Consider the following 20,553-nt stretch of genomic DNA (forward strand, 5'->3'; position numbering starts at 1 on the left):
AATTCAAACTAGAGTCTCACACCTTGCTCCCCCCTTTCCCAAACAAAGGTTCCAACTATAATGCTATTAACTTGGCAGTAAAGCAAGGAGCTTCAAGTTTGTGTGATCTCCATTTTATTCTAACTTGTCAGTAATAAATGAACTTTGAAGCCAGAGAAATAAGATTTCTTGTTTTCTCAAACTCTGCACCTAACTTTTACTTTTAGAACAATTTTACTTTTAACAAACAATTTTAGAACATAAAAATAGTGCAACATGCAAGCTGTGAGTCCATCCTCACCAGTCACCTGAGCACAGTTAAAAAATGCTAATTTTATTACCTGTTGAGGAATGAAGCCCCAGCTCAGTTTCCAGACTCTGCTTCTGTCATCTGGGAAGTTTTCAGACAAACTGCCTGTTGTAGCAGACTGAGATTTCGCAGCTTCTAGCAACATTCTTAACAGATAAAGGTAAGAGAACCTGCAACCACCACTGAGCATGGCTGTTCTTCTTATACAGCGGCATTAATTTCAGTGGTGTAAGCTCAAGTACAACATTTAGGAAAGCTATCACATTACTTTCAAATCAAAACAAGTCATGAAGGGTACAGAAAGAGGCTCCCTATGGAAGCAAAGAAGAGTTTTCATTCTGCTATGCACCCATCTATCCTTCGAAAGTCTAAAGTTATCTCCCTACTGATACCCATATCTAAGAAAAAATGGAGGAAGAGCTAAAAGACCCAAGGGGACTAGATAGTTTATGGAACTGGTCATCATGCACAGCGATAAAAAATGTCCATTACCAAAAATTGTGACTACCCGAAGAGTTGTGGCCTTTTTCCTAATGGACAATGACAGCTTGCAGTGAGAACCAACTGATGGCCTTCACCGATCATAAAAAAGCCTTCCTGTGGCAAGTGCAATACACAGCCATAAATCCAGCACTTCCCTTCCTCCTCTCCCACTACCCCAGTGGAATATTTTTCCTGGAGAAAAAGATCAAGGTAATGAAGAGGAGAGAAAGGACTAACTTCAGGGAGATAAATGATTGAAAGTAAAGAGAACTGCTATAATAAACAGTGAATAAAGGAGAACTAGTCCTTGCATCGATGTAACAAAAATTTAACCCAAGCACACATCAATATAGGTTATGACAAAATTATTTGGGAAAGCTCATGTCAATCTGCAGAGGGGATGTTAGGTATTCTTGTCCCAAAAAGGAATACTGCCCATAGTAACAAAGAGAGAAAAGGAATTAAGTCAGAAAGAGGCAGCATGGTACATGTCCAGTCCAGGCAGTCCTGGAACAAAACTTCTCAAGTACAGTGGAGACAGAACACAGAAACAGAGAAGAGTGGTATTTATAAGGGTTGGGCAAATGACAATCCCCCTTCAGCAAGAGTTGGAGCATGCACTTTATGCTATGAATGTGCTTTTCTTCCCAGAGCAGAAACACCTCCATAGTGACAGCATTACCTGAGTGGCAAAACCAAGGCATGTACAACAGACAGCTTCCTCTAAATACACACACAAATGAGATTGAAGAAGTGGAACAACAAGAAAGAGTCTTTTTCATAGCTTCCCATTTGGTGGAAGCATACATTTTCATCTCACTCTTTAAGTAACAGTAGCATGATATATACTGCAAGATTTTAAACCCCAGTTTCTCATGTTTGAATCATTTACCATTTGGATCCTTCTGCCTTGAGAGCATTTGAAATAAAACAGGGAATATAAAATTTCTGCACAAACAATTATTTCATTCCAGAATACCATGTCTCATAACAAGATTTTAGCACTTGACACTGCCTCAAACTTGGACAGAAGTATGCAGAAAGCTCTACAGCAGCATTACCAGCTGCCTGAGCACAGTTAGACAAAAGCAGCAACAGCCATATCACTTTTGTTTAGTCTCTGATTTAATTCCACCTAAAATATATAAGACATCTACTTTGAGAACCATCAGCTTTGATGCAAAGTAGCCTCTATTCACCACCACACCCCTCCCCCTGCCCAAACCTATCCCCTTGGCTACCTCTCTCAAAAGGCTGCTCAGAGTCCATAACCAACTCCCTCCTTGTTGCTTCCAGACTCTGTAAGAGGGCAGGCAGTTGCAGCTGTGGAAAAGGGAGCAAGTGTCTAAAAAGCAGGCAAGGATATTGTGATTTTAATCTTAGATTGCCTCACTGAAAGAGGAAAGAAGAAATGATCGTTGTGAAAGCTTCTTATGAGTAATTATCAGATTCCTCAGTTTGGGAATGTTTTAGTAGCTACCTGAAATATATGTTGGCCTGGGGCAAGGGGCACGAAGAGCATGATTAGAATCTCAGTCTCTCTTTGCTCTTTCCACAACATCACACACACACTCCCTTTTCTCCTCTCCTTCCAGCCCTAGTCTCTTCAAGACAAAGGCTCCATAAATTCCCCTACATCTTCAAGGAATATAGCCTGCAAGCGGGGGATGGAGACGGCACAGCAAATTTCCCAGATCAATGGCCATTTGAAATTCAGACATATGGCTGAAGCCCTACAGCTGCATGTGTTAATTACCACACGTGTCCCCTGTAAAGCAGTCTGTTAAACACAAAAAGAAAACAGAAGAAAAAAAAAGCCGTTCCAAGGGATTAAGCAAATAGTCTAAATTTTTGACCCTGCTCCCCCAGACACATGGCCATGTATAAGAACACAAGCTCCCTTCCTTTCTCCCTACACCTGCATGCTGAGGAAGCCCAAGACCCCTTGCATCTCTAGCCATGTGCACTGAACCTATCACAAAGTGTACGTTCACCCTTCCCGCTCCCCCTCTCCCTCCCTCCCGAGCCTCTTCTCTCGCCAGCCCCTCTCCCTTTCTCCTTTGGAGGACTAATTCCTGGCTGACAACCAGACCTAGTCTTGGGCTTACAATACGCCTTTTCATTTCCTCACTGCAAAGAGAATGGATACCTCGCTGCTACGTGTGTATTGCATATGCACAAATGAGGGAAAGCAAGAAAAAAACTTGTATTTTTCACCATTTCTTTTTGCAGTTTTGTTTTTATCTGAGATGATTTAAATAGAATGCAGATGTCTAAGTGAGTGAGTACAACTCTACTCTCTGAAATCAGCGCCCCAACTAGTTCATCCCAGGATGTGCATTTAGTCTGAAGGAGCTTTTATGTTTGATTATGAAAATGAAAGAATTGTTCTTCTATGTGAGAGAAGGGATGGGGAAGAATGCAGGGAGGCAGATGAGCAGAGTAATTGAACTGTGCCAAAAGGCTTCCAAAGAATCTAACAAGCTTGAGAAGGAAATCAGTATATATGGAAAAATGCATGGTTCAACAAAAATGAAACAGGGCACAAGTGGCATCTTATCCTCAAACTTAAAATATCTGTACCTTAAGGGAAGGAAGATCATTACACAAAGTAACAAGAACAGGACTGAGCTTAAGGAACCACCATCAACTAAAGGTGTTTTTGTGAGTAGCTGAACAGTCATGATGAAATCTGTCAGGTCCATATACTTGAGAACTGTCTTGCTGCAACACCTAAAGGTCTCATCAGAATCTGAGCACATTAACATTTAATAAAAGACACAGATGCAGCCCAAAGAAACTCAGTCTGCTAGTAAAACTCCTCCCATCCCTTCCTTTTATCAAAGCATTTTTTCAATATATCTCCCTTGCTGTCAGCGTTAAACAAAATTCCAGATAAGTGCATGTAGGGAAACTATTATTCCAGCTATCTTTTTATTCCCAGGGGTACCATCTCAGGAACTTGAACAAAGACCATGGTTGCCTGTCCAGCCTCCCCATCCCTTATTTACAAGCATACGTGCTCTGCCTCTATTCAAGTTTCCCTGTAATAATTTTGTAGCTTATCTCCCATGTAGAGCAACGTTCATAGAGGTTATTGGATAAAGGACCTGAAAGGAAAGCATTTCTAGTCAGTTCAACTGAACCACTGTACCCAAGATTTGAAATACATTTCCTGTTGCGTTACTCTGATTTAAGGAAAAAAGGTAATATTTAAACATTTAGACGTCTAGATTCTTCCACGGGATACAAATATTCAAACAAAGTAGGGTCACATTAGGCTAGTGCAAGAATAAAGCTTCTAGCTTAATTTATCTGCACAATCCATAAATTTCTCCAGCTTATCCTCAGGTTTGTTTTTAAGAACAAATAACTGCAGAAGACAGGAAGTCTAGCACTATTAATTTCAAAGTTGTAATGATGCTGTTTTGTTATAATGTTATAAAGTTATAATGATGCAGGATCTTGAGAAATATATGGCATAACAACTACGACATTTTGGCATGTTGATCCAGATGCTCAAAGAGCTTATGAAGAATTTATTTTTTTAACAACTCCTTAAAAAAAGAAAAGGTGTTGAGACCACATAGCTACAAAGTACTTAAACAACAAAAACAGTCCACAGTTTCTAGAACTACTCCTTTTCTCTGCAAGCCGTAATTGGTCAGACACCAGGAATCTCTGTATAGCACATAAACAGTTAATAATACCTAAACAGATGTTGCTTAATCAATTGTTAGCCTGCTTATTAGATCTACTCACCAGGCTGCTCAATACCACGACTTAATCATTTAAAAACCTTTACAGCTGTCCTTAAGACATTACAGACCTGAGTAGCCTGTAGATTGCTATAATAACACTTGTAAACTACAATTTTATTAAGTCATATTATATAGACTAACCTACAGATTAGAACTGTTGCTTTATAGATGAAAGCAGAATTCTTGCATTATATCAAACAAAATATATGTTTTAAAAAAATTTGCCTTCTGCCAATGAAACTTTCTCCAGACTCAAATTTGATACATATGTTCAGAGGCCTCAGAAAATGTCATGATAAAAAACAATTTCAGAGACATCAGCAGTGTGGGCACCCAAATGGTTTGGTTTTAAATTCTACTGTTTATGTAACAATTTTGAAGTTGAATATATCTTCTAGTTTTTAACACTTCAAAAATCTGTTTCATTTATGAGATAAATCTAGGTACTGCTTAGAACATTTGTCCGTTCTGCAAAATTGATCCTCTATGGGTGGTGGTGTGAAATTCCATGCTTCTTTCCTCAAAAAAATGGATCAGGATTCTATGGTGAAAGCTAGATTCTATCTTACAAAATCAGTACTATTGGCAAATTGCAATCTGCTATACGTGTGAAATCCACTTGCTTATTACAGTTACATGTAATTGACATTTAACATGCAAATGTGCATATTGTATACAATACAGGGACAGTCATAAGTACTAAACTGAATTCTTAATACCTGCAAACAGACAAACCTACCGATTAAAAGTAATGATATTTACAGAACTATTTTGTATAATGAAGAAGCAAACTTCAATTCTCACCCTAAGTTTGCTTGGAAATACAAACACAAGCTAATCACCGCCTTATGTGATACAGACTCCATCACAGAATTGTTAATCTGTGGTTCACCAAGGCCTTCTCAGGCCTTTTCCAGCATTATTGTTACATTTATTTCTCCTGGTTCTTCCTCAGCCACCAGAGTTCTCACCCAGGTTCCTGAGAAGCAGCACACATTCCTGTTTCTTCCTGCCCCCTGTTCAATTTTAATAAGGTAGACTGAGAAACTACTTCTATTTCTACAGGTCATCAGCTATCACTGCATGGTGGGACGAATCAAGCTTTTACACTTACAGAGAGCTTCACACAGCACAATGCACAGCAAATCTAATACTTTCAGGAGCAGATGGCTTACATATGCATATCTTTACTACACGGAAACACACTGTGCAATTTCTGCATGTAGGTGTATATTCTACCCAGAAAAGAAAGAACAATGTCAACCCTTGCTTAGGAATACTTCAGAAACAAACAGTTTAGAGAACATTTTTTTTTGCCTGAAAATTCTCCCTCATCCATGCTTAAAAATTAGGATATTATTTATCTTAAAATAAATAACACAAGGGATCCAGAATCGTCTCAGTAGCACTGAGGACTTAGTACCTGCCAATGTTCTGCAAAAAATCGATAACACGATGACCACCAGTTAGAACCATCACTTTTCACTGCCCTAGAAATCTGTATTTCCCTCATCTCAGTGATGGAGGCCATGCTACAATTCTGTCTTTCCCAGAGCTACCACAAGCTGACCAAGACATCACAAAACATCTTTTCACTACTTATCAGATCAGAGGGATGGGAATAATGGAGTGCTTGAAACCTGGTTTGTATAATAGTACAGCTCTGACCCAGGTTTGATCAGTACCTTATTGAATCCAGAAAAATAAAGAAGATAGAGTGTAAAGTCTCAAATTTGGGTCATGTCTCACCTTGATGGCCTTGTCTACTAAGTGGGATGTTTTTGTCAAGATATCATCTGTCTGTTCATACTTCTGAGACATACTAATCCTCAGAGGCAGCACTCCCCTCCCACAAGCAGGCAGCAGATGAATTGGTGCCAGCTGCACCTGACTTCCTACCACCAGCAGATAAAGCTTCAAGGTCTCCAGGTACAAATGTTTCCATTTATTTACATTAACATAAGCCATCCTCTGCGCAGGTTTACCTGAGGAGAGCATTCGCCCTTTACTGTTCAGTCTAATTACTGATGCAAACTAATGGCTCATTATTGATTCAAATCGCTACTACTAGTTGCACAACTAGTCCATTAGCATTTTCTGGAAGTTAAGACTCTTGGAAATCAGTAGGAAGAGAGGCCCAGAGTGGGCTCACTTACCCACAGCTGTAGCTGAGGTTCTCTCTGCAACTGAGCCTGCCTCTGTGACTATTTCGTAAGGAGGAACCCAATTCTACATTTTTAATTGACAGGAATTTTAAGTTGTTCATCTTAGGCTCCTCAAATTGCTTCAGTGTTTTCTTGTAGAAAAACACACTGTCTGCAAACTGATTGGGCTCAGTTTTCACAACTCCAAATGTAAGTGAAAGCACTGAATTCAATGCCTGCATGTAAGACAGTAAGCGTAAAACTTCTCAAACCAGATTTTACCTCTTGTGGGGCCCATCAGAGCTCACATTCCACTAACATCACCACATCTGCCACAGGCTCAGGGACTTGCAGATGCTGTTATCAGCTTTGGCAATAGGGAAATAAAGCTAGTCAAAACAAGCTTGGAACTTCATACACTGCAAGAGACTTCATGAAAGAAAAAGAGAGTTCATACCACTCAACACTCTTCATAACAGACACTGATATTTCAGCCAGACCGTATTTACCTGTACTTGATTCATCTTTTAATCCCTGATTATAGAACCACACTTCCTTTCCAATTTCCTTCATTCAGTTGATATAAAATAGTATCAAGATCTCTCACACGGTGTCTAGAATAGTTACAATCACTAACAAACAACTATCCTCACCTAAATGTTCATTTCACTCCTTTTGAGACCCTCTCTCCACTATTAATTTACTCAGTTTCCAGTTTTATTCCGGAAGACTGCATGAGTTTATGGAAATAAAAATTTACAGGATTGCTTTTTTATATCCCTCCACCTCGTGATCAGCCTGCTTTTTAGAGCCTGCTTGGTGACTGAAAGGCACTACTCCTAGTTGCAATATGCCAAGTCTGCATCATTGAGTTCTAAAGCCTCAACATTCCACAGATAAAGAAAATAATTTTTCTGTGTTTGCTTGTTTTGTTTCAAACGTGTGGCATAGCTTCCCTTTGGCTGGAAAGAAACAAGCTGCATTCTTTAGGCGGTGAAGAAATCCAGTTATGTTGGCTCCCAGTATGCTTGTCACTGCATCTTCATATTTTAAGAAGTTCCCAGTGGGAGAGAGAAGAGGAGATCCAGCACTCTAGGGGACAGTGTGCATCTTCCAAATCTCTCAGGCTTTCAAACTAAGTAGCAGCTGGAGTGAATTAGAGCAAGAAGCTCCTTATAAGAAAGGGCGCAAGCAGGAATAAGTAACAGACAGCAATCAGCAGGTTCTGGATATCCTAATTCTACCAAGAAACACTGCACTAATCTGACAAAAATCCTGGGCACTTTTTCCACCTGCCTGAAAGAGCAGCATGTGTCAGACTAGATGGGCTTCCTCATCTCCTAGGCATGGAAATTCCTCCCTCTTTTTCACTTCATGGTTGCTCAGTCTACCTTGAGAGAGAACAGACCACTTCAGAACAGTATTGCGTACCTTAACTTGGTACCTGAAGTCATTTGCTCAGTGACTCACCACTCTCTCACAGCACAGAGACCAGGATAAGAACCTACTTCCACCAGGATGCTGGCTGTGAGAGCAGAGCCAGCGGAAAGGGTTGCTTGGCAGCTGGAGGGTCAGGATAGCAGGGCACACAGAGCTGGGCACTGCTGAACCAAGCACTGCTTGAGAGGCAGTGCTGTTCCCTTACTACCTGTCTTGATAAGGGCATGGACTGAAGTATTTGGAAAACATCCCCCTTGGTACAGAACAGCTGTGCACCATGTGGAAAAAAAAAAAGTGCACCATGCAAGGAAGTAAAGAAGCAGAGAGTTTTAGCCTACTCCAAAGGGCAGTGAATGACAGGGGAGGGACAAAGACCTTATCAAGATTCAGTTCATCTCTCTGATGAACTGCAACTTGGGAGAAACATTTGCCACTGAGCACAAGGCCTCAGAGATGAAAGGGATGAGAGGTCATAGAGGGTCAGACCAGTGCTGCCACAACACCACAGCTGAAGCCAGTAAACAATTTTTTTTTTTTCCTCCCCAAAGAGAAGCAAACAGAATCCCAAATGGAATGAATTTGATCAAATAGATAATGCCAGCTGTTTTTGAGGAGTGTCTGCTGGCACAGACACAGGCAATATAGAATAGGCAAAATCAAGCCAACAAGGTACATCTTAGCTGCAGTGCAGATCTAGCCCAGAATTACTTTAAGAATAGGAATTGAATAATAGAAGGTTCAAGTGATCTTGCATCAGCAAAAAGGCCTATAGTTTACATCAGGTAAGTTTGGGCACCTCTTTCACTGTTCTTCCCCTCCCCCACTATTGCCAGCCTTCTCCCTTACCCCACTCTCTCCCCCCAGAAAACCCCACCGCATCATCCTGTGTGCAAAATGCCACTCTCTTACCAAGTGCAGACCTTTCATTTCGTTCGTTTCAGAGTCACAGTACTAATAACTTGCTGGGCATTTTTTAGTGAATTGCACAGATGCAGAAAGATTCTGTCTCTATTTCCAAGGAGATAGTCACACTGAACATTGCAAGTGTGCATGGAAATAGTATTAACACCACACTGCAAAATGCTGCTTCAAAACACAGCAAGGAACGCACTGCTCAGTGTCCTGCAAACTCCACACGTGCTCATTGTAAACATTAGCTTGCTATCAGCTAGATTTTTTGAAACTGCCCACAAAGGACACACACATCCTTCAGTACTATCAGCCACATTGCAGCATTCTTGCTGCAGCCATGTTTCTTCACACCTAACATAATCAAGGATAAGAGGGACCAATCTTATTTATAAAACTTTCAAGCAAACTGAATTCAGCACAGGAGAAATGGTGGTAAATGTCTGAATTGCAAGTCCTGGAGAGCTTGGGCTTCCACACTACCATATAAGAACATGTCATCACTTCCCCAGGCCCAGCTCTTCTCTGCCTTCCAACAACAGAGCATTTCACAGACATGAAACAAATCAATACTGGCTATTTTAAAGTTTTAAGTTTGGTGCCAGCTTGATTTGATTTAAATTACCTTACAGGGCAAATTGCATGGGTAACTGGTATTACATCATACAAAAAAACCAGCAATGAAAACATGGACAACTAGAGCATGGGATTTAAAAATACAGCAGATGTTTTGTCAGCACTGTTGCCTGTTCTCTCAGACTGGATGGGGCCCTGGGCAGCCTGGTCTAGAATTAAATGGGGAGGTTGGTGGCCCTGCATATGGCAGGGGGGTTGGAGATTCATGATCCTTGAGGTTCCCTTCCAACCCTGGCCATTCTGTGATTCTCTGAAGAAAGTTCCCAAGAGCCACTTCTGGAACTACATGTCAAGCCAATGACCATAAAGCCATTTCATTTTATCAGCAGTGAAACAGCCTGCAAACAGGAAGGACGTATTCACATCCTTCACACTTCACATCATCTCATGCCTCCGTCATACCTATTGACCTCTAGAAACTAGGCCAAAGCACTTGGAGAAAGAGACGTATTACTGATAGCTACCCCCTTTCCCCTTCCAACATTATTTTCTTCCTCCTACATGACAGTTAACACACTTGTAAAGTCCCCCCTTTCACTTGTCACCTAATAGCCTAAGCATATCCACCTGTACTGTTTCCCAGGCAGAGCAGCCTCCATCCAAATAACTATTTTGCGCTAAAGCCTTGAAAGGTACCAACATCACACAAAGTTTATTAGCTCCATATTTCACATTCCTGTATGAATAGGACAAAGGAAATCAACTTTGAGAGTCTTAGCTATTTCTTGTCCTCCCGAGAGAGCCCATTCTGTGAGAATTTTGATCCAGAAACCCTGAACTGGAGGTATAGAGAGGAGTCCGCTGTGCAGTGAGGAAATTCCAAAATCTAATTCTATTGAGAATGGCCTAAACAGATGACAGAAGTTCCTAAAATGTGCCTCTACAAGACAGATATTATCACTGATCCAGTTTCTGCCAGACTCCTCCTCATTCTGCCCTTTCTGTATTCTTGCAAAGGGTAGACTTTACAGAAAGACTCTAAATATTCAGCTAGAAGGGCCACCAGCCTTTAAAGAAGCCAGACCTCCAGTGAACAATATGCTTCAGGGAAGCCAGGCTGCCTGTTCTCATTTCAGGTTTCGTTACCACAAATCCCATTTTGGATCATGACAACATCAGTCAAAAAATGCTGATGAAAAAGTCAAATTCACTTTTAGACTAGGCATTTTTCACTAGTCAAAAGGGTACTGCAAACTCCCTCAAATTTTAAACCAAATTATTTCAGCTTCTGAAGGCTTTCTCAATTTCAGAAGATCTATACAGACCACGTAATAATCGCTCACAAGGATTTTTTCTAATATGGAGGAGAAAGGCTTATATGGAGGCTTCCAACAGATGAACACATTCAAAACTAGAGAGGATGTAAAGTTTACATGATTGCTTGAAGCATGCTGACCCAAAGGGAAATGTTTTCCTTTTCTTGACAGCTACTGAATGCATAGGATATTTCTCCATCCACGTGATCACACTTCACGTTCCCGAAATAGGATGCCACAGGCAGCACGCAGAACAGTCAATTTATGTTACAAATTTTAGCTTAATTCCTTCCATTTACAGTTCTTCTGTACATTCCAGCCAAAAAAGTTCAGATGTTTTTCCCTTTGCTTCTGTTTCTTACGAAATTCTGTGTCAACTGCTTCTAGTTCTAAAAGAGCAAACCAGGACTATTCAGGTAGAAAGCCTACAAACAACACCACTCTAAAATAACACAAGAGCGACTTGCTTGTACTTCAGGCCAGACTAGCAATAGTTGTATTAATAGAATGATAACAATATGTTCAGGTGGCAATTACACAGGCCGTGAGGTTTAATAGATAATTACAGGTTTACAGAGACATCCTTATCTGAAGTAAGAAGAATGCTTTAGCCTTCAAGTCTTAAATTAATAGTTTTTCTTGCCTCTTTCTTTTCCTTACCTTTTTCTGAGCTCCCATAAACAACAAATAGACTGGAGAGCAGATATACTCAAAATGCATCATTGCTCTAAGCATAACAATTCCTATTAAGTGACAGTCCCAGCACAGAAATGTGTTTCAGATTAAAATCAGACACCAAGGTAGGCATTTTCTTGCATTTTTAAGTCTCAGGGGCAATTGATTTAGAGTTAGTAGTAACAACCTTGCTTCATATATCTAAACAGGAACTACTCCCAGGAAACTGTCTTCATTCTCACCAGTAGGAGGGAGATTGCACTCAACACACTTTTTCTACTGTAAGGGGAAGGTAAAAAGTTGACTATGAGCAGGGGGGGTTGAGGAGAAAACGGACTGAAAAACAGCTAAAGGACATCTAAAGACAAACTTGATTGCTCATCGTGTATGCTCTAGCGGCCATTCATCCCATGACTATATCAGTGAACATAAATTGGAGGACACAGGGAAGGCCTACTAATACACAAATGAGAGGAACAATGACACATCCAGCGCCCCACCAGAAGAGGTGAGGACTGAAGAAAGCAGTGAAAGGAAAGATGGCCAATTCTTAATGCACAAAAGAGTAAAGTTTACAAGAGCAGATGAGTTTTAACATAGGTCTGCTCTAATAGGCCAGAAGGTTTTATACAGATCACTTTAAAACAAAACAAACAAACAAACAAACCCACAACCAACCCATACACCTTTACAAGTACATATACGGTCACAATCATGACTGCAAGTGTTTCCCTAATCTCTAGGGATTTTACTGAGAAAGACTTGTAGCCAACATCAAGGCAAACAAACAAAGGCTATCCTATACTGCTGTCTCTTTGGGAAGCTCTGCTTTCATTTACCATTTCTCAGCTGACAAATACAGAGAAGAGTAAACAGTTTTTCATCCATACAGTAATGCACAAACAAACTGTCATCTTATTTCTCCTACTGTAGGGGGAGGTCTAAAAGCATGTAAGCCTCTTACACATAGAGCTTTGAAACCCAGGTTCTAAGTTATCTCAACAGACTTGGCTGGGGAACTATTTGCTATTACAAAACAACCTGTGCTGAGGCACAGGACTCCACTCACCTTTCCTCCCTGAGTTACCCTGGCTTGATGGTTTATCAGTTACAGAACCTGAAGTGGAAAAAAAAGAGAAAAGAAACATTTTTAGATGCTGAAGGATCACACAGAATATGTAATATTACCTGAAAACAGTCAATTTCTCAATCTAAAAAAACATCTGTTTTATTTGCCAACAGCTTGGTTTACAATTCAGAGATCCTGTGGTTTCAACCAACTGAGACAGCATAAGGAAGTTTTATGCATTAACGTTGTGAAATTAGGATGTGAGTAAACAAGAGATCTTTAGTATTTGGATCCAGTGATTTGAAAGAGTTTAACACAGCAGTGCACTAGTAAGAAACCTGGAATAAATCCAAGGACAAGAAGGAAAGATCAATAAGAGTCACTTCTTTGCTTTGCAAACATCAAGAAGAACAAATCACAAACAGGTGGGGAGAGCATGCAGGGGATGCAAGGGGCAGTATTCTAAAGGAAAGGGATTAAGAGGGACAATTTCCAGACAACTGATTTCAGACAAGTCCTGAACATCCACAGCCATCTGAAAAGAGACATTAGATAAGGTACAGCAGGTACTTGAATAGGACACATCCTGTTTACTTAAATATACAATTAAAATTTCACATAATATATATGATTCTGCACTTGTTTCTACAGTTTTAGTGCTTCAGCGTGAATTTTTCACTAAAACTTCAGCAGAAAAGCGCAAAAATCCACAGCAAGCATTTCTTTTTTGACAAACAGTTTTAGGAAACTGATTCTTCTATGCACCATTACCAAACAGTTCCAGTGACTGCTGTCCCTTCAGGAAACATAGATCTGAAGTTGGTTTCAAGGAGGCAACTTTGACAGCACCGAGAGTCCAGTCAAGCCCTAAACTTTATTGCCTAAGCACTTGAACTTGCAGACGAGTTTACCACAGGTCTACTGTCAAATTACAAGAAGGAATCAGGTACACAATACTAGTAGCCATAGGCTAACTTATAGTGTCCTATAAAACACAGTGACTCTAGATTACTGGTAATGCAATTTTACAAACAGCTCAAGAATAAGTGAACAGATGAATAAAACATATTCTAAAACATGCTCTGCCAGATCTGGAATGGTGGACAAAAGCCAAATTCCCCTATAGATCTTACTTTCTTTCCATGTACATGTGAAACACCAAGCATCCCCTCAAGCCACAATACTTGACCCACTGGTCCACAGATATCTCCACACTCAACTTGAATACTCACGCAAGTCACTGTGTATGCTTATTACCACAGCTCATCCTACAATCAAGAAGATGCTGGAGAAGGTGAGAAGGATTAAAAAGAGAGGTTTGACTGCTACCATGCTCCCACCTAATGGGCAAACTCTGCAAGGTGTGAGAGCAGAAATGCATCAAATACCTGCAAAGTACAAACCATCCAGCATGAAGCGAAAGGCAACAATCCCTACATGGGATTACTTAACGTGTTAGACAAGCCTATGCCTACTTTCTTTTCTTTTGTAGGGCAATGGGTCATCATTCTAGTGCCATTTCTAAATTCTCCCAAACTGCAGAAACCAGCTTCCCATCTCCCCCTGTGCCTGGTATTTGCAATGGCCACTGCAGCTCTGTTCACAGCCCGTAAAGCTAAAATCTAAACCAGGAATTTGTGCATATGAAAATATGAAGCCCTCCTCCAGCCCCACTCCTTTTGAGCTGTGGCTTGCTGTACTGAATTGTGGGGAGAAACAAAACTTTAGTTTGCTTTAAGTACAGAAAATGATGATTTGCGAAGTCTGAGTGCATTTCTGCCAACCTCTGAAAGCAACATGACTCCATAATCCAACTCAGTGCAACCTAAGAGCCATTTCTTTTAAGTACAGCTTATGGAATAGGAGTTATCCCATTTGCCATTGGGGACCCCTGTTTTTGGTGTACATAGTAATACTGCAGCTTGTGCCTCAGCAACCACAAGCTTTGCTTCCACTCTGTTACCTTAGAGACTTTTCTCAGTGAGCCTTTTAAGAGTGTTAAGTACCTTTGGTGCCAGGTGGAAATGCCACAGCCCAAGCTTCCTTGAGGGTTCCAAATGCCAGCAAGCAAACAGGGAGATACAAGCAACAATTGCAGTTATAAATGGGGTAAACTGGCTGAGTCACCTGAAAAGACTAAGCACTCTGAACAGGACATGCCCACCCCATGCCCCTTCAGTTATCAAAAAGGTATTTGTTGAAGCCACTCCCACAGTACCTGAACATACAGGAGTTTTGTTCTGTACAGAAGAGCCGCTAATAGGCTTGCCATCAGGTGTCACACACCAGCAGTATCCAGTGTAGGTATGGCACTGCACCTGTTTGATAAAGCAAAGAGCAGGCATTTCATTTCTCACTCTCTCACCCACCACTGCTATTACAAATCACATCTCAGTGGAAGACCCAGCCCTGAAGCATCACAAGGAGATACTTCAGAGCAAGAAAGTCACGTAGAAGAGTATTGTTTGGTGGACACGTTTTTTTTTGACCAAGACTTTCTCCTCCCACCTCCCTCCCCAAAGAAAGGCTATTTTTTCTACTCCTTTAGCTGCAATTCAGGAGGTAACAGAAGTTACAGAAACTCAGCTGAGAACACTTCACTTTGGGTATGCAGCAATCATGTCTCAGCTCATCCCACCCTTTCCTAAATGTTGTTTACTATTCACTATTAAATAATCTCTCCTTGGAGTCCCATTGCATCCCAGCTGGAATGAGGAAAGGCCACCTCAGACCATTTCCACAGCCACTGCTTGAGAGAAGCGCTCTGTGGGAGTTGTGAGAGCATTCTGTTCAGTAAACACAGCTAGAAAAACACAACATTTCACTTAATATATTAACAAACTTTCTCCAGACAGATTTGAGCTCACTCTTGTTACTATGTCAACTCAAGCAGCAGGAGCAAGATGCTTGCTCTTTGACTATTGACAAGAATTTCAGAACATTTGATGAGGGATGCACGAGCCAAAAGATGCACAGCACAAGATTCAATTACCTCATGTTTAAAAAGCTGTATCTGAACTTAACATTTAGAATTCCCTAGCTCTTTCCATCACTGTGGAAAGACACCAGAATATCTAGCTCATGTGTGAGAAAAGAAATCCTGACCTAACCTGAGGTGCAGTCTTAGTGATGTCTATGCAGATATTATTCCTGTGGCACTGTAATTTCATCCAGCTAAACAAATCTCATTACATCTTTTGCCTCATCTTTCACAGAGCGATCAGCATTTAGAAAAAATTGAGGATGCCATTTGACTTCTTTTGAGACAAAAGTAAATGATCATCATACAGGCATCTGTGTGTAAATACTATCAGTTTTCAAAACGCTTCCTAGTAAACACGCTTCCAGTTGTGGCCAAATCTGTGCATCAGTAATATCAGCATCCTGGAATGGTATAACAGTTCTTACACTTCTACAAGCCCTAGAGATGGCTCTATCATAGAGTTCTGATAAAGCCATGAAATTTAATCCCTTCAGAAACCTTTTAATTTTGTTTTTAAGCTGTTTTCTGTCCATTCTCATCTTCTCCAAGGAAGTTCACTGAAGTTGATTTCCCTTTTCAGTACTCTCCCCAGAGAACAGAAGAACGATAAGGCATTTGCACCATTCCCTTCATTAGGGATCCTTCAGAACCAGAGTAGTTATTCCCCCTCTTGCTGACAGCTGGCTCTGATTCCCTAAGGTAGCGGAGTTTGTTCAGAGACTTAACGATGGTCTTTTTAAGAGGCTTTGAGTATCACATAAAACATGATCTAAGAGCAATTATGCCACAGTACCACGTGTTTATCTTGGATTTTACTAAAGCACAAAGCAATCATTTTGCCTCAAGCAAATTCACATTTAGCAGCCAAAATCAACAATACTCTCATGTACCCACATTACTAAATCCACTCTTCCTGCTATCTGCACACTTTCTTTTTTATTCTCTCAAAATAACACAAAATTGATTGCAAATTATTTAAAAGCATTATAAATATATCTAATATACTCAGAATAGAAATGCTTGGATTTCCGTGTTTAATGTTTATCTTTGCTGATCTTATGCATATTATTGCATTCCCAACAGCACAAGATGCTGGCTTTACATCTGAGACCTAATAGTAAAAAAGAGCAAGATCATTACACTTTATACTATAGAAGTGTCTGCATTTTGGATCAGTTTTTCAGAACTAGACATCCCAACTCAAGTGTTTTCAAACAAAGGTACAACAAACATTGTTGGGTTTTTTAATTTCTATTAAAACTTCTATTTCTCTTCTTTAATTTCTATTTTTTTCTTCTTTAACATGAAAATGTGAGAGTATCATTTCTTCTGGAACTCCCAATATAGCTAGCATTTTTTTTTAAATTCAAGTGAATTGAAAGCCCTTTAGTCAAACCTTCAGAAAATAAGAGTTGATGGCAGGGAAGTCCAAAAGGTGTACTGACAGATATAGGACAGACACTGCAACCGAGAGTATGGTATGCATTTTATTCCATTGGAAAGTTACCTATTGCATACCAATTTATGCAATTCAAGGATATTACAGTGATACAAGCAAAGAAATATTGAGAATAACTAAAATGAAACCTGGTCTCTGTACTGGTATGAGATAGCACCTTTCCATAAGAAATAAGAATAATAAAAAAATAATCTCAAACTGACAGCTTTCACACCAACCACGTATTTCACTGTAGCACAAAATAACTTCCCTACAATGGTCAGAAGGAGCAATGAAAACTCAGCCTGTGCCTTTTCATTACTAAAGACAGGACAACTATGAAAAACATGCTCCATGAACCTCAAAAATTTACCTCAGTTGGCTTTCCTGAATGTCTTCATGAAGAGATGTTGCCTTTCATAATGATACCTGGAAGGGTCTCAGCGCATTAAGATGTTATAAGAATATTGGCCTTACAGACTAGAGAGTTTACAGCTTAAAGGTGTGGAAACAAACAACAAAACTGGAATAGTCTTCATCAATTACACAGCACTGCTGGTAGATTTGAAAAATGTAAAGGCAATAAGCTGATCCAGTACCTCCTAAGCATTGTGTGTAGACAAAATAAAACATTGTAAAGCATTAATTGTTCCAGAGTTCCTAACAGCAAGGAACCTTGGAGATTCAGTTGTGTTTTGTTTTGTTTTGCATTTTTTTCAATGAGTTTCCAATGATCTTAGGCTAGAGTTGTGTTTCACATTAAAATTTTCTACTTGAAATTCATCCTCAATCTATTCTTACTCCTACAGTAACAAGATTTTTAAATACTTAGTCAGAAGAGTAGAAATGACATAGGTTTACTGCACAAATCTCATCTTTGGTTACTGAGTTTCTCATTTGGGTTATATCAAAAGTGAGTCTGACTCCTCTTTTTTTTTTCCCCTCTTATTAATCTTCTAAAGCTGACTATGCTGTGACACATAAAAAAGACATTATCATTTCTACAAACAAAATAACTAACCAAGCTCCAGAATGCTCAGTGCTGCAGGAAAGGCTAATTACAGACAGCTAGGCATCTCCAGCTGCCATACACCTGTCCAACAGCTAAACATTTAAAGTTACATAAGAGGGAGCCAGAGAAATAAAATCTGCAAATCAGAGGTCTTCCAGATTTCCTACTAACAGCTACACTTTCTAAATAAATAAATAAATGAAAATAAAAAATAAAAATTGAACTGCAGTTTAAAGCCCTGTGAGCATCGGCATCCCTGAATATGCAGGTCAACACCCTTTTCACATTGCTGGGGTGAGAGATATGCCACCTTAGCTGTGCCTCAGCCAAATGATAAAAAGCTCGAGGTAAAAGCCCAACAAAAATTGCTCTGCTGCCAATTAAGAGTGTGGCAGAAGCTTCTTATTCCCCTGTGCCATCACAGTGTGTGAAATTAAACAGCAGCTACCACTCTAGCCACTATCTGCATGAATGAACACCTGCCTTCATCCTGTTCATTACAATATGAAAGCTTCAAAACTACGGTCACTGCAGACACTTCTGCCTCTTAATTCCTGAGGGAAAAAGCCACCAGTGTTTGGGTTTCTTCAGCACCTCAGCAGCAATGCCAGAATCAGACTGCCAAGCAGTCTTCAACTTCTTAACAAGCAAGTCACATTCTCCCTTCTCAGCCTTTTGACAAAGGTGAATCAAGGGGATGGTTAGAATCATAGAATCACTAAGGTTGGAAAAGACCTTCAAGATCATCCAGTCCAACCGTTCACCTATTCCCAATAGCTCCCACTAAGCCATGTCCCTCAACACAACATCCAGCCTTTCCTTGAACACCCCCAGGGTTGGTGACTCCACCACCTCCCTTGGCAGTCCATTTCTCCTTTTCCCATCTCTGCTCTGGTTTAAATACCTCACAGGACTTCCTAGACCTGGACTGTGTCTTTCTTCCAGGCTGTCAGCTGACTACTGTCAGAAGCCTGCCTTTCTTTTACTGACAGCTTTAGGGAGCAACCAGCCTACAACTTAAGTTTGAGCTTCTTTGGGATTTCAGTCCCTTAAACTGTTCTCATCACTTTTTCTGTTCCCTGCTCGCACTTACCTCTTCCCAAATGACATTGTGCAGACACATTCCCATATTCCCACCAAGGCTTTCTGCAGCACCTTTTCTTACATCTACACACTGGTTCAGGAAACATTTGTTTCATGGCAATTTCACTTTTAATATGATTAGGGAAAAGTGATTTGTGGCAAAGCATGTCAGCCATGTTCAAGAGTACTGCCAGCAGACACATTCTGCACAGATACCACTTTAAGGAGGAGAGCAATCCCCAGCTAAAGTCGCATTAATCCTTTCGGAAGTCACTTCAGAAAAGTGACTCTTAACATTAAGGACGAATGATCTTATACTGTCACTTTCCATGAGGTTTCCCACTCGTGTTTTAAAAACCTTTTCCTTTACTCTCTAGACTGGTTGTTCCTTGAAGAAATGCCATAAATATACATATTTATATCTCAGCTGCTCACAGGCAGATTTGAAAGGAAAAAAACAAAGCTAAACAGTGGAAGGAGGTGGCAAAACAGCAAGACATCACAAAAAGCCACACAAGACTATACCCTCAGAGTAAGGTTAAGATTATTCACGTTCATATTCATTTGTCTGAAACGGATTCTGTTTAAAACCTCAGCAACCTTTTCTAAAAAAAAAAAAAAAAAAAAAAAAAACACACCAAACTGCTTGGGGGAAAACTATGAAGAATGCAAGTCTCTCTCAACCCATGGCAACAAGCCCAATGGCACTAGGCAGCAAAAGAAAGTGCGCAGATTACCCAATAGAGCCTGTTGTTTATGAAGAACAGATCACAGCAGGTTAAGTGCAGCATGGAAAGGGAATGGCATTTATGCAAAACACAGCATAACAACAAAAAGGAGAGAGCCAGTCTTGGGAACTGAAACTGGTTTTAGCCATGTCCAATTCTGCACAACAGTACATGACCTCAGTTCTGTACAATTAATCAAATTACTCCTATCAAACAAGCATCCTTATGTTCTGAACAACTCAAATTTTATCTGCCTGCTTATATTACTATTGATTAATCACTAAGAGCTTTTGTTATATAAGTAATATTCCTCACATAGTGACTGGAACATGGAGAAATAGCCTTACTGCATTTTCCAGAATAATTCACCAGGTCTGTCCCTATATACAGTCATTCTGTTGTGCCTTCAATGCCACCACCTCTTCCACACTGAAGATCCACATTACATTTTTAGATGTACAAACAGTACTAAAAGGGAGGCTTGATAAGGTCTTGGCAGTACACGGACTCCTAGAATAAGGGAAGTAATGGACATGGTGCATAGTTACAATTATAAAAATAAGGAATTAACAGGTGGCTGCTCCCCTTCTTGCAGTACACAAAATTCATTATAAGCAGCTCTGACTAGGAGCATTGGACATCCATCA

At 40.1% G+C, this 20,553-nt stretch overlaps 1 protein-coding gene across 6 annotated transcripts in view; it reads right to left on the reverse strand.

Annotated features, from left to right (window-relative positions):
• The window catches only part of SMOC1 (SPARC related modular calcium binding 1), a 165,946-nt gene that overhangs the window by 60,705 nt on the left and 84,688 nt on the right, over positions 1-20,553 (reverse strand). For all 6 annotated transcript variants that reach the window (XM_048949787.1, XM_048949786.1, XM_048949784.1 and 3 more), the window contains exons 4-5: positions 14,881-14,980; positions 12,663-12,710 (exon numbers count right to left, since the gene is read on the reverse strand). In XM_048949787.1, coding sequence (XP_048805744.1) covers positions 12,663-12,710; positions 14,881-14,980 — 148 coding nt within the window. The remainder of the gene's footprint in view (positions 1-12,662; positions 12,711-14,880; positions 14,981-20,553) is intronic.

This window comes from Lagopus muta, chromosome 6, assembly GCF_023343835.1.
Source record: "Lagopus muta isolate bLagMut1 chromosome 6, bLagMut1 primary, whole genome shotgun sequence".
In the NCBI taxonomy this organism is placed as follows: Eukaryota; Metazoa; Chordata; class Aves; order Galliformes; family Phasianidae; genus Lagopus; species Lagopus muta.